The sequence below is a fragment of the Montipora capricornis genome, chromosome 13 (assembly GCF_036669925.1).
Source record: "Montipora capricornis isolate CH-2021 chromosome 13, ASM3666992v2, whole genome shotgun sequence".
Lineage (NCBI taxonomy): Eukaryota > Metazoa > Cnidaria > Anthozoa > Scleractinia > Acroporidae > Montipora > Montipora capricornis.
The window spans coordinates 6,371,198-6,386,197 of record NC_090895.1 but is presented as its reverse complement, the minus strand read 5'-3'; the positions used below and the strand labels follow the sequence as shown (position 1 = coordinate 6,386,197).

The 15,000-nt window shown below is 39.1% G+C and overlaps 1 protein-coding gene across 1 annotated transcript in view; it reads left to right on the top strand.

Annotated features, from left to right (window-relative positions):
• Positions 1–15,000, top strand: part of LOC138029772 (uncharacterized) — a 63,106-nt gene that overhangs the window by 45,508 nt on the left and 2,598 nt on the right. The window contains exons 5-6 of the mRNA XM_068877598.1: positions 7,341–7,628; positions 9,585–9,638. Coding sequence (XP_068733699.1) covers positions 7,341–7,628; positions 9,585–9,613 — 317 coding nt within the window. The 3' untranslated portion in view covers positions 9,614–9,638. The remainder of the gene's footprint in view (positions 1–7,340; positions 7,629–9,584; positions 9,639–15,000) is intronic.

The following is a 15,000-nucleotide window of genomic DNA, read 5'->3' as shown; positions in this document are numbered from 1 at the left end:
GCACGATTTTTCACTACTTTTGGAAGGCCACAAAGTTCATTTACCTACACTAAAAACACCTTCCGCACGGGTTGTTGACTTTTCACCCGATTCTCCAATATTTTACACCAGCAAGGAAGAGTTCATCTTTGTTAGAGGAGCGTTTGCTGGTCGAAAGTCTTTTCATTCATTTCATGCGGCACAAATTCCCGAAAAAGAACAACAGTGTATTTCCCCATGCTCCCGTTTTGTGCGGCCTTGATCTTCTCACAAAGTTAATTAGCGTGCATCTGTAATTCAACGAGTAACCATTTTTAAGAAAGCTTTTTTGGTGAGAAATATGCACAATTGAACCACGATGATAAAATAGTCAGAAAGGGCAGTAAACACAGAAGGTGAATCGATTGTTTTGGACACTATAGTAGGGAAAATAGCCATTTTGAGGCAAATGTGCATGGTGACGTTGTCAATGCACTGAGAAAAGATATCCTGCTAAATTTAATTAATACAGTGGTGACTCGTGCACACTAACACAATGTCGTTGTTTTCTTCTCTTGTTGGTTTTGTCTAGCGAAATTAGACTCGAAAAAATGTTAAGCGATATCAAATTAGCCTACAATGGAGTTGTTATGAAAAAACAGTCGGTAGAAACCGTCTAGTACTGTAACGTTTTCAAACTGCATGTCACCATTTTGGGTACAAAGTTGCTCATGCAATGAACTAAAGTAAACAAGTTTTACATCACGAGTCATAAGTTTCTATCCTTGTGCGAAATTCGTGTTTTTTGGTAACTATAACTTGTGTTTCCTGCATTTCCATGTCTCTTACCGACAGAAATTGTCGAAGAGTTATAAAATAAAAACTGTACTAACATAAAAAGTATTCTTTTAAAATTTCCGAGTCTTACGAAGTTTCATTCTCGAAACAATGGGCCGGGGAAATACATATATGTGCGAACTAATTTTAAGCCGTAACAACATTTGACAGTTGGCGATACATCGTCATTTTATATAAATTACTGCATCAGTTAGTATTCTATACGACCTCCTGAAGGAAACTACATCAAGGTAAAAGGCAATATCCTTCGTCCCCATATATTCAGTATGTTGTCATCTCATTTTTAGCGCAAATCTTAATCTTTTTAGCACATCCAAGAAGTCGAAAGTCCTTTTTTGTTGATTGTAGGTAGTATTTTCCTTTAGAAGTTAGAAAGCGACAAACGTTTCTCGCAGATACGGCAATTGTGGATTGAAACTGGTATAGTAGAAGGACCTACTGCTTTACCAATCTTTAGGTTTCATATTTCAGTTTCTATTTTCTCAGGAGTAATAGGAGACAAAAAAAAAGCTATCTCGAGGAGGAGGTGACATCCACTCGTAGGCAGAATTGATGACACTTAAGGAATAGCACTTCCCAAATCACTGCCAATGTTGGCGAAATAATTATTAAAAGCATTTGCAATTGATGTAGGATCTGTTATTTCGATATCATTCAAAACAACTTTGCTAATAGCCTGTCTTTCCTGTCGGGTTGTTCGGATAATTTGCTTTATCCCCTTCCAAATTCTCTTACCATCATTCAAATGTATTGAAAAATAGTCATTATAATACTTTCTTTTACTAATTTTAATGAGATGATTTAACTTATTTCCATAAACTTTGAATTTAGTCTGGTAATAAGATGATTTGGTCTTAAGGAATTTCTTGTAAAGGTTATTTTTTATTTTAATTGAGGTTCTAATTGCAGAAGTAATCCATGGCTTGGTTTTAAATTGAGACTCTTTCTTGGAAAATTGTTTTAGTGGAATGTGTATATCAATAAACTCTGATATTTTACTATAAAAAGTATCAAACATATAGCTTGGATCAGAATTACAGTTGAATAATAAATCCCAGTCTATTGATTGGATGTCACCAAGTAGGGCTTGCTCATCAAAATGGGAGTAATCTCTTTTAAAAATCTTAACATTTTCAGGCAAAGAAGAGAATTTACTGACAACAAGAAAGTTTGGCAAGTGATCAGTTAGATCATAAATTAAATTACCACTAATTGTAAAATGTTCTAGAGAGTTAAAGAAAATATTATCAATAAGTGTCGCTGAATGATCAGCAATCCTGGTTGGTTGCAAAATTTGGGGCTGGAAATATCATGAAACCAAGATATTTAAAAAATCATTTGTACCAGAATTGTGTCTCAAACTTGAGGAGATCTAAATTGAAAACCCCTAGTATGACACAGTATTTGTTTTCATAATGAATCTTTTCAATCACTGTGTTTATGTAAGTCATGAAACTATCTAAGTTACCATTAGGATGTCTGTATATAATTCCACAAATAGTATTATGTTCAGCATCATTTTGGATTTCAATCCATAAGGATTCATAACCTTCCTTAACCGACGGAAGATCTTCACGACAGCTATAGCTTATGCCATTCTTAACAAAAACTCCCACTCCACCAGCATTAGATAAGCTGGGTTGAGATAAATAGGTATAGCCTGGAATATTTATACTTAATATTTCTTCTTGATCAATCTTTAGTTTGGTTTCAGTGAGACCTATTAGTGACATGGGAAAGTACAATTCAGACAGGATATTGATAAGGTTATCTATGTTTGCTTGAATACTTCTTATATTGCAATTTATTAGAGAAACAAGCCGAGATGTCCTTATTTACATGGAAATCATGTGTACTAAAATAATTAAAATTTGGGTCTGAAGGCATATGAAGGTCAGTATCTAAATTTGTGAGGTGGGGTATATTAGTAACTGAGGCAGAAATATTCAAGCAAGGCAATGAGGTATAGCTGTCATTACTGTGGACACCAGGGGATGAGTCTCTACCTGGACACCTATCTCAATGTGAATCAATAGTACTTATCTCTTAGGTACATCCTCTGTACAGCTGACAGGTATCACAGGAGAGCTCAAATTCGTCCTTAGGAAGATGCTGCCTGCATTGGTCCAAAGGAACTTATAGCTGAAATCTCTTTTGCATTTCAAACAAAGTTTGAAAATTTCCTTGTTCTTTTCGGTCAGGCTTTCATTAACATAAATCTTGTTTGCCACAGAGTAGCCAAGGTCAAATGTAGAAATAGACTTCAAATTCTTCCTTGCTCGGTATAGGTTTTCTCTTATCTCATGTTTCACAAATTTGACGATAATTGCCGGAGGTATGGGAATTCCATCATCAATAAATTGCTTTCTGCTGGGAATTCGATGACTTATAGATATGTCACTCTTTTTCATAGGTACACCAATCTTTTCTGCAATTTGTAATACAACTTCATCAGTTTGGTCCAAATCCGTCGGTGTGGAGGGCAGAGGTATACCTCGAACTTCCAGGCAATCTCTTCTCGTGTATTGCTCCAGATCGTTGAGAGATTTCTTGAGAAACTTTACTTCGTTTGAAGACTTAAGTATCTCCGCTTTGAGGCTTGCATTTTCTACGATCTGTTTATCCTTAGCTTTGTCGAGATCTTTCAGTGTTTTAACAATTTGGTCATATTTAGTGTTGAGTGCGTTCACTGATTGCTTAGCATCTTCGATCTGTTTACTCAGAGGTTGAATCACCTTCCGTAGCTTCTCTTCGAGAATTTCTTCCAACTTTTCCACTGTTACGTTTTACATAACGATGAATAAATACAAAAACGACAAAAACGTCAATATAGAACGTGAAAAGATAAAAGTTAACGTTGAAAAACTGCAAATTTTTGGTCCACGTTCAAAAACGCCGCCATCTTGTACACTGACCGGAGGATTGTCCACGCCCTGCCCAAATCTTTATCTTTTACTTTAAAAATACATTTTGCGCTTATGATGCTGCACCTTCTGCTGATAACTGGTAAGAGATAACACAGTGCAGCGCTCTTTATCCCTTCACTATTTAGCTGTCGGCACGGTTGTCTTGTGCGCTGCATTTTCTCCTGTAGCACAGATGTTGTAAAATGGTTGGGTCTCTTATATAGTGGATCAAAGCAGTGAAATGTTGACGAATAAATTTGAAAGCACTGCCCGTGATAATAATGATCAACGATGCACAAGAGTTTACTATTTCTTTGTCATGTGTTCACTTGCAACTTGTGGTCAAGTAGGTGTCACACATCATGTAACTGTCGAATGGGTGTGAAAAGGGGCGTTTCTATTTTTGTACGTTTTACTACCAATCCCGTACAATGATGGTGTTTCCCACGGGAAACCCAAAGAAATAACAGATCAAGTCAATGAAACACAACATCGATACGATCGCTTGGCTTGTTTACTCAGTGGCGCCACTCCTGTTGACCCAGCATGGCTTTTGCGATTTAACACTTAACCGAGATAAACTTGCCATCTAATCAAGGAAATCCAAAGCACAAACAATGCAATCAAGGCTGTTATCCTAAACGGATAATAGCTCTCTTTGTTGACAATAATTCACAGAAACAACGGGGAAACCTTGACACATTTTGTGCAGTGATTTAGGACTAAATTTTAACAGGAATGCATTTAGGATGTTGCTTATGGCAATCCTTCCTCCTTTGTTCACGTCACTGAGATCAGGCTCAGTGACACATGCTTGTAATCTTATCAACGTGTTACTGGATGTTGAAAAGTTATCAGATCTCTGGCAACGAACACGACATCGATGCAAAAGAGCAAAATTTCCTTGATCAATTAAAATGAGTTACACTATTTGTCCTAACAAGCAACTAACAAGTAACTGTGTCCGCAAAAGCTGTCCTTTTCTGTGTATGTTGAAAAATTGTTTGACTAAGATCTAGTGTATTTCTGCTTCACTGCTGCAAAAATTAAGCTAAACGAGTGAGGCACCACGTGTCCTGGAGATCTGGAAAATCCGCGTTTTCCGTGCATGCCGAAAGCTGTTTGACTGAAATCGTAACATGAAGGCTTGACTGCTGATAAAACTCAAGCCGAACCAGGAAAGAAACTTGTGCCCGGGAATTCCGGAAAATCCGCGTTTTCTGTACATGCCAAAAAGTCATTGAACTGAAATCAATGTTATTAAGGAATGACCGCTGATAAAACTCAAGTCGAACCAGGGAAGAGCCTTGTTGCCGGGAAATCCGGAAAATCCATGTTTTCCGTGCATGCCGAAAAGCTGTTTGACTAAAATCAATGACATGAAGGCTTCACTGCTGATAAAACTCAAGCCGAACCAGGAAAGAAACTTGTGCCCGGGAAATCCGAAAAATCCACGTTTTCCGTGCATGCCAAAAAGTCATTAGACTGAAATCAATGTTATTAGGGAATGACCGCTGACAGAGCTCAAGTCGAACCAGGGAAGGGCTTTCTCACCGAGAAATCCGGAAAATCCGCGTTTACCGTGCATGCGGAAAAATGATTGGAATGACATCAATGCATTAAGGAATGACCGCTGATAATACTCAAGCTGAACCAGGGAAAAGCCTTGTGTCCGGGAAATCCGGAAAATCCGCCTTTTCCGTGCATACCGAAAAGTTGTTGGAATGAAATCAAAGGCAATTAAGGAATGACTGCTGCTAAAATTCAAGCCGAACCAGGGAAGAGCGTTGTGTCCGGGAAATCCGGAAAATCCACCTTTTCCGTGCATGCCGAAAAGTTATTCACACCACAGGTAAACAATTTTGGTGATTACGGAAATGGTGGATTTCACGGATTTCCCGGAGACATGAATATTTAATGATTAAACTTGCGGTAACGACTGACTGCTGTCTGTCACAAACTTTTACTTGACCACGGAAAATACGGATTTCCCGGAGATATGAATATTTAATGTTATTCCGTGTATATACTTACAGAAAAAAAGAGAAGTATTATATTATATGATATTATAATATATTAACACGAAATAACATTAAATATTCATATCTCCGGGAAATCTGGGAAATCCGTATTTTCCGTGGTCAAGTAAAAGTTTGTGACAGACAGCAGTCAGTCGTTACTGCAAGTTTAATCATTAAATATTCATGTCTCCGGGAAATCCGTGAAATCCACCATTTCCGTAATCACCAAAATTGTTTACCTGTGGTGTGAATAACTTTTCAGCATGCACGGAAAAGGTGGATTTTCCGGATTTCCCGGATTTCCCGGACACAAGGCTCTTCCCTGGTTCGGCTTGAATTTTAGCAGCAGTCATTCCTTAATGCCTTTGATTTCATTCCAACAACTTTTCGGTATGCACGGAAAAGGCGGATTTTCCGGATTTCCCGGACACAAGGCTTTTCCCTGGTTCAGCTTGAGTATTATCAGCGGTCATTCTTTAATGCCATTGATGTCATTCCAATCATTTTTCCGCATGCACGGTAAACGCGGATTTTGCGGATTTCTCGGTGAGAAGGCTGTTCCCTGGTTCGACTTGAGTTTTATCAGCAGTTAATCCTTAATTCCATTGATTACAGTGCAATCACTTTTTTGGCATGCACGGAAAACGCGGATTTTCCGGATTACCCGGACACAAGCTTCTTCCCTGGTTCGGCTTGAGTTTTATCAGCGGTCATGTTTCATGTGTATATATCATTCCTTAATGTCATTGATTTCATTCCAATCATTTTTCGGCATGCACGGTACCTGCGGATTTTCCGGATTTCTCGGCGACAAGGCTCTTTCCTGGTTCGACTTGAGTTTTGTCAGCAGTGAATCCTTAATCACATTGATTTCAGTCTAATAACTTTACGGCACCTAATACGTGCCTATCTGCAACGAAAACACTAAAAGAACGGGAAGTACGGGAAACGATCTTCGTCTTCGTCTTCGTCTCCTTCTCCTTCTCCTTCTCCTTCTCCTTCTCCTTCTCCTTCTCCTTCTCCTTCTCCTTCTCCTTTTCCTTTTCCTTCTTCTTCTTCTTCTTCTTCTCCTTTTCGTCCTCCTCCTCCTCCTCCTCCTCCTTCTCCTTCTCCTCCTTCTCTGTTTTCTTCTTCTTCTTAAATAGTTATCGATCACTTCTTTGCGAAATTCTGTTTGTCAAAGTCAAGAAATTACTACTAAACAAAACAGTGATAAGGAAAAATCTCCCGGTAATTTGCTTTTACTTCCAACACACACATAGTAGCAGTAGAAGCATATTCATGTGTGTGTTTAAAGCAAATTAGGTTTTTCGTTATCTCTATGGAATTGATTACTGACATAGAACAAAGAACTTGTTAGTTTGCAACTTTCCACTTGTAACTATATACACTGTATTTAGCCAAATACTTTATTATTGTCATGGAAAGTATGTGTAATTCGAAAAAGTTCACCTAAGTTACACTTCCTCTGTTTCCATGTAGTCTAGAATCGGTGAGATGAAAGATATGGACAAACCCCATTCCACCATTTAGTCACTTCATAAAAACCAGAATATTTACCAGTAGATAACAATTATTGTGTATTGATTTTTATCAGTTCCAGGTGAGGTTACCCTAAGGGGCATTGATGGAACACCTGAGAAACCAGCAAAGTTGGAATGGAAGCCGTTGGCTGGTGCAGAATACTATGTGGTGAATGTTAACGGAAGTGGCATTAAAGGAGATTCAGTAATAGGAATAACAACGTCGCTGGAGATTCACTACAACACGCTGGTAATGGTTAAAGGTGACAATTTCCCAAGAGAAACAGAGATATGCGCAGGCGTGACTGCTTTCAGTAGCAAGGCAGGTGTCATTGGAAAAGCACCAAAATGTCAAAAACTGAGTAAGTGATGCCGACTTTTTGTTGCATGACCCATGAGGAATTCTTTGTTCTTGAGACATAACAGTTGTGGTTTTGTGATGATGTTTTGGTGGTGAGTGTTTGCAGGTCGTCCTGGCTTTTAAAACGTCAGTTACAGAACTGGCCAAAATGCCATCCCTACACTTAAAACTTGAGCACTTTGTCCAGGCTGATTTAAGGCATACAAATATGTATAATTATTTTAATGCATCGAAGGCAAAGTCACACAGGAACCCTTAGTGGGGACTCAGTCGGCCACTCTCAGCTTATCTTGGTGTCTGTACCATAAATCATCTGAGAGTATTACGACTTCCCCTGGAAGGGGTGCCAGTCCATTGCGCGGTTACCCCCAGAAGTAAGTTGCTGAACTGTATTTATTCACCTACATTGTACATGTAGATGAAGAGAGGCAGCCACAAATGTATTCATACACGACAAAAAAATCTTCACAAATGTCATGACTCTTCATTTGGTTCGAGGGCATTCAATAGATACCAAATAACAATACTCCTTAAAAAGGTTTAGTAGTAGTATACCTGTAAGATTCATAGTTAACAATAATATTCTTCAATCCTCTGCAATTGATCAAAATTTTGTATAGTTATTAGTTGGCCAAACTTAAAAAAAATTCAAAAGCTTTTGTTTGTTATTAATTCTATTCTAAGGCACATGCAGGGTTCAGTACATCTGTAAAGTGTGGTAACTTTTTCTCGTTTTTTTAACAAGCAGCACTTGTACAATGTAAGAAGACCCCTTGTGACTGGTCTATCCGAAAGCCGGCATATCGGCCAATCGTCAAGTTCCTATACCAAAGCATGGTTTTTCAGTTCAGTTTTGAAAGTGATTTGAAAGAAATTGCATTTCATTTCTCACTGTAGAATCACACGTGGCAAGTACTTTTCCTTCGCAGGATTATTGTCTGTGTTAGAAAGTGAACATGGAATATATATATTTTTTTTTTTGAACGGCAGTGTTCGACACTTACTTTCTTACCAATTTGCCCTTTGGACAACCAGTTTTGTTTTGTTTTTTTGTTGTTTTTTTTATTTCCCCTTGTTTTTTTTTTTTCGGTTGCCTACCTTCTAAAGACCTGTTGCTCATTAAAACTCAAAGGAGGCTTGTAAAAATGTCAATTTTGTGTAAAATGTGTGTAAAATGGGTTTGACAGACCAACGCGACTCCTGCTCTGTGACCATGGTGTTCTACTAGCCTTGACAGATAGGCTTTGACAAGCATATCTTTAAGCGATTTTCCTTTCCTATAAGAGATCAAGGGAGATTCCTTGAATATCTCTCTGACATTAGGTTGGTTTTGAATTAAATGCCATTTGTCCAATAGTATGGTCTTCAAGTCTTTCAAAGCTGGTTGAAATAGCGTGACTAAAGGTAGACTGTTCTTGTGCGCTTGTTCGATATCAAAGCAGTATCGTAGCGTATTTGGCCGTGCGAAAACTGGGTTCCATTGTAACAACCATTCTTTTTGCGCGGAGAAAGATGGCGGTTACGAACATGTTCCTTCCAATCTGTTTTGTGGTTTGTACCAATATATTTTTTAACAGAGGAATAAATTGCAGCAAAGAGATGTAACGTTATTTTTTTATCGTGTTTGCGGTGACTACTATTACTAGTGTTTTTCTTCGTTGCAAATCAAATCGTTCCACAAATATTAGTCGAACAAAAATTCTGATTGCCAAGTCTTACGTTAGTGTCGAACACTGTGAAAGAGATGAAGAATTCCGTGAAATGTAGTGTGTACCGATGGACTAGACGTTTTGGTTTACTTTTGCCAGTTACACATGTACGGTATCTTTTACAGGAAATCTGTAGCAATAATGCACGGAACAATCAGCGAAGGGTTGGAGAAAATCTTAATGTCTAAGCAATCCCCTATCTGGTATTGAAATCATGAGGATTGCTCTTTTAATTTTTCTCATTCCAGGGGTCACGAAACCAGCTGACGTGGAGTAAGTCGTTCCAGCTTGTGTATCACTTTGTAAGTATGAGAGTCACCATTTAGGCCTCCCTGGTCATACTTAATTAAACACCATTTAATTTAAAGGGAAAGTACGGTTTCCCTGATTTGAAAAATCGAAACGTGTGTTGCCATACTTGACCACTGATTTGGGCTTAATGTATGTAACCCTTTACGCACCAACATCGCATGTAAGTGTAGAAAATACCGATACTGCTTTCAATATTTGCTTTTAGTTAAACGCAGTCAAGCATGGCCCCATTAACCTATTGACCCCTGAGAGTGAGACTTAATAGATTTTACTCTGTATACAATACAATACAATACAATACATACTTAATTGACCGCTCCCCATAGGGGTTTTTCAGGGCCAATGAAACAACGAAACGGCAGAACAGAATAACAACAACAACAACTGTTAAGAATCCCAACTGGCCGGAGGCAAACCAGTTGGCTATTTACAAGTGCAGCTGGGAAGTTGAACCAGGGACTACCAGGATCAAATTCAACAAGTGGTCTGAGCGAGTCTTGAACCCGGGATCCCCGGATTTGAAGGCAAGCGCCCTAACCACTTGGCCACACTGCCTCCTGGTCTGCCTGCCTCTGTCTAATGCCAGACGATTTTACTCGTCAATGAGGGGCGTCCTAGGGCGTTTGAGGTATGAATGGGTTAAGCTTAAGTCAAAACGTTGTGATACTGTGTTCATAGCATCGACTGATTGGTATGACATTTGTCACAGTCTGAAATATCAATGATGAGCCTCGATTGTATCGGTAGGTCTTGGAATTCGTCCTCAAAAAGGCCAGAGAGACAACTTGAACGGCCATGTCTACATGAAACCATCTCTCACCTCCGTTTTCTTTTAAAGGCTTTCCTTTTCCCACATTCCAGCTTAATGATGCCAGGCTGGGGGCTTCTGTAGACGAAGTCGGAAGATGGCCTGAAAATCACTTATAAAATGATAAATCTACCAGACTTGAACCATCTTGGTCGCTCCCCGAACACAAGCCGTTGACATTTGTCACGTGATGCCCAAACCTGAGCCCACATTGACCCAAAACCGCAGATGTTTCAATGAGAACTGCTTATACGGTGAAGCCAAGTGCTGCCGACCGTTTATCGCCAAAAAAAGTACAAAAAGTAGCAAGCACTTAGTATTTAAAGCGTTACTCCAACAATTCTTGGTTTTCACGTGACGTCATCAAAATAAAAAAATAAGGAATTATCAATCCTTTTGAGATTTTGTTTTAGGTAGTTATTAGAACAGCTGAAGACTTATCTCTTTACAAAATTTCAGATTGATAGGGTTTTTCGTCCTTTGATAGAGCAAGGTTGAATTTCTGAGCTTTTGCGTGACACGATATTAAAATGGCGGCCGAGAATGCTATCACGTTGGTTCAAAAAAGTGACTTATCCACTGAGATTTCGCAATCTGAACAGCCCCTGTATGAAAAGAAGTACTCATGTGGATCTTTATTAGCCCTCAGAAGATTACAGGATTTTAGTACCAAAACGCGATGACGTATGTTCTTGTTAGCTTCCGGCCGCCATATTTGTGCCCCTCAGAGGGAGACAAACATGGCGTCTCCATATAAAGCCTTATAAATTTGAGTAAGACATATCTTGAAGATATATTGGAAGATTATCTTCGAATATCTCCTGCACGAAACTTCTCACAGACCTGAATCTTTGCGATACTGTTTGAATATTCATCTTCTTTTGTCTCTTCGATTCTTGACTTTATTTGTTCAATGGTTTTGATGATGGTGTGACAGTGAAAACCGGCAAACAATAGCGCTTTAACAATGGACATTTTAAAATTGAAATCCGCCATCTTTAACTTTGTGTATGAAAACGAAACTATGACGTAGGAATAGCCGAGGATTTCTCCGGATAAATAGATGTAAACTACGGAAACACCGTAGGCGAGGAGAGCGATACTTAACCAATTGTAGACTTGAATCTTAATCAACAGGATGTACTCCCACCCTGGTAAACAGGATGTACTCCCACCCTGGTCAGAGTTTTCCTCTGTCCTTGTGTGGGCCCATTTCCATTAGTAGGGCTAACGCTCACATGCTGCATATGGGGTAGAAAACTAGCACTTTAAATTACACTCTAATCAGTTAAGTCTGTTGAAATATAAGTGCTACACGGCCGTTTGCAAAAACGTAACCCTTCCTTGTACTTGTACATGTTCATTGCCGTGACTTTAACATCTTCAGTTCCCACGACCTGCTCCCGTCTGACCTTGTAGCTCAGTCGGTAGAGCGGCGGTGACGTAACCTGAAGGTCGTGGGTTCAATTCCCACCTTGATCAGAGTTTTTCTCTGTCCTTGTGTGGGTCCATTTCCATTAGTAGGGCTAACGCTCACATGATTCATATGGGGTAGAAAACTAGCACTTTACATTACACTCTAATCAGTTAAGTCTGTTGTTATATTGTATTGAAATTGGCTCAACGTTAGGCCTAGTTTTCATATGTCGGGAAAATCCCAGACGATCGGGGATTTCGCAGTTTCCCAACCGTTCCAGATTTTGCCGAGATTTCGGAAAATCGCCAGATGCTTGTCCTAGATTCTCCTGATTTTGACTTTGGCGGTAAATGGAAAGTGCGTCAAAAATTGAAACATGCAATTTAGAGGATTGGTAACGAGCTAAAAACCATCGCCGACGTCCGTGAAAGTACACATTTGAGTTTTCATATGTCGGGAATGATTGCCGACGATCGCAAAACTCTGGGACACGACGGAAAAATAGAAACGCTGTCTATTTTCCCGATTCGTCCCCGGCCATCCCAGATTTTCGGGGATGTCTGCGATTTATGGTTTTCATTAGTCGGCAAAATCTGGGATGGTCGGGAAACTGCAAAATCCACGATCGTCTGGGATTTTCCCGACATATGAAAACTAGGCTTAATGAACAGATTTACCTCGTGGTCGTTTAAACAGGGTTTATTAGTAAGTTATAGGCAGGAGTTTTACAAAGCGAACGCGAGTTTGCAGTGCTATCCCGTGCTCATTGCTGTGAAATAAACGCCTGGAAATCAAGGTTTAATCTGTCTTCCGTGGTTTGCTAGGAGACCCCTTTTACACTGTAAAACAAACGATCAATTTACATCTGTCCATCAAATGGTGAGAGCAACTCGTTTCAGTAGTTTCCATAAAGATAACAAAATTTAACTACATTTTAAGTTAAGGTAATTTACTGCCTGGAAAAGCGCATAACAGTGACAGTCGTCCATATACAGTATATTGCCTTCTTCAGTTTTCTCTTTCCATTATAATGATATTTTAGACTGCATTGGTTGACTGAAATTTCAGTATGAAGCGATTATCAACAAGACCAATATTCATCTACATGAAGATTCCGCTTGAAGTCCTCCTTTCTGACTCCTTGGTAAATTGATCGAACAGACTGAACACTCTTAGCAGTTTCCAGATTTCAGGAATCCATCCGCGTTTTATTTTCGCTAGCCATTTTTTCTTTAAATTTTCGTTTTCCGGTATCTTGTGCCGGGAAGCTGCGGGTTTTTTAATTTTTATATGTGGTCTCAAGTCTAGTTTCACCCCCCTCGAAAGCGTACTTGAGCAGATCAAAACACACAAAAAGAACTTCTATTCAACAGCGGTAAAAGCCTTGCTATGTATCTTACTAAGCAACATCTGAAGGTATCCTTGGTTTATTCTAAACGCTTCCCCTGTGTGGATACGTTTGCTGAACCATCAAGGACGGCTCTCGCAGAAGTAAGAAAGGGAAAAAGAAAAGGCATTTCATTTTTTAAGTTTTTTGTCTTGTTTGTATTTGCTCTAGCTGATTTTTGCCGCCTAGTTTGATTGCGTTGAGTTTCTGTCGCACTTATCATGGCCTTCTTGGCCTACTACCTATTGAACCACAAGGCCGTTTACCATAGTTCATCTTACATTAATTTGAATTCCTTGGAGCACAAAGGTCACACAACATTGAGAAAGTGATCGGGGAAAGAAGAGCTGGGTAAGGCCGAACACGTTTGTTGACTATTGTTACGTCATAAGACGTCATATCTAAGGTGGCGCTCTCCAAGTAACGGAACAGGCAACTTCAAAGTTCTCTTGTCACTTTAAAACAGGGAACTGGACAAATCGGCAATTATTTTCGAATTCCTGGGGAAAAGCTTTAGTAATTTAAAGAAACTTTTTCTAGACCGTACTTTCCCTTTAACACCGCCAATATGTCATGAGGCTAAAAGAGAGAACAGAGATTGTCTTCACAGAATCTAAGCCCATTGCTTTAAAAAAAAAAAACAGTGTTAAGGGATATTTGGACGGGCCGGAAGGCCAAGAAAGATGCCTTGATAAATTTTTCTGAGATGCTGTCTTTTTTTGATGAATCCCGCCCCTTTGCTTCAGTATTAAATCAAGTGCCAGGAAACAGAACTTTGGGCCAAAATGCAAGGGAAGGTACCTTTTTGTAAATGAAAGAAGTTAGTAAAGTAGTTGTCTTCACGAGGTCTCGAGACCTTTTTCAATGCAACAAACATTTCTTGGAGTTTTTATCTATATTCTACTCCATTCAACTCTCAAAAGTCACAAAACCCACAGGAACCAGGTCCCGCTGTGGATTCAGAAAGCAAGTCAAGGAAGTGGTCTCTCCAACCGTATGTGGGAGGGATCAAGAATGTTGCCAGTAGCATGCTTTTTAATAGATATCATTAATTGTTTTGTTGCCTCTGCAAGGTTTTCGTTTGAGGCCGGACGTTTCGTCCGTTTTTTTTTTAACAAGTCACGTCCGTTACTTTGACGCTATAAATTTGTAGATTTGTTGGCTTCTTTCTTCCTTTTTTCTTTTGGGACTTGGGTATCTCAAAAAGCGATCAACTGAAGAAACGCAAGACGGTCACGTTCAATAAAGCCTTCAATGTAAAAAGAAGTTCCATCGCCTTATTTTGCTTACTGAACAGAATAATCGATGTTTTGGCATTTCATTCATCGCGATAAGTTTAGTTTTCCTTTTTTCTCCAATCTCAAGAACGTAAACAGTATTTCTGAGAGTTTCATTTATAGTAATTTGTAGGGGACCCAGATGTCGTTGAGGGTTTCCTCCCAAGGCACTTATATAATCGGCCTTGCAACGGAAAAGAACTCTCTAATTACGTACACATTGTATTTACGGGTCCCTATTGGTTGTCTTTCCGCGGAAACCCAAAAACGTTGACCAGTCACTTAAAGTACTTCTTGAATGTAACCAATAATAGCAAGCGTTGTTAATTTCTGTTAATTTTTTAAATTCTTTAATGTTTCTAGCGTAAGCAATGAACGGTCTATGATGATGATTGTGATGATGGATAACTATTATTATTATTATTATTATTATTATTATTATTATTATTGTTGTTGTTGTTGT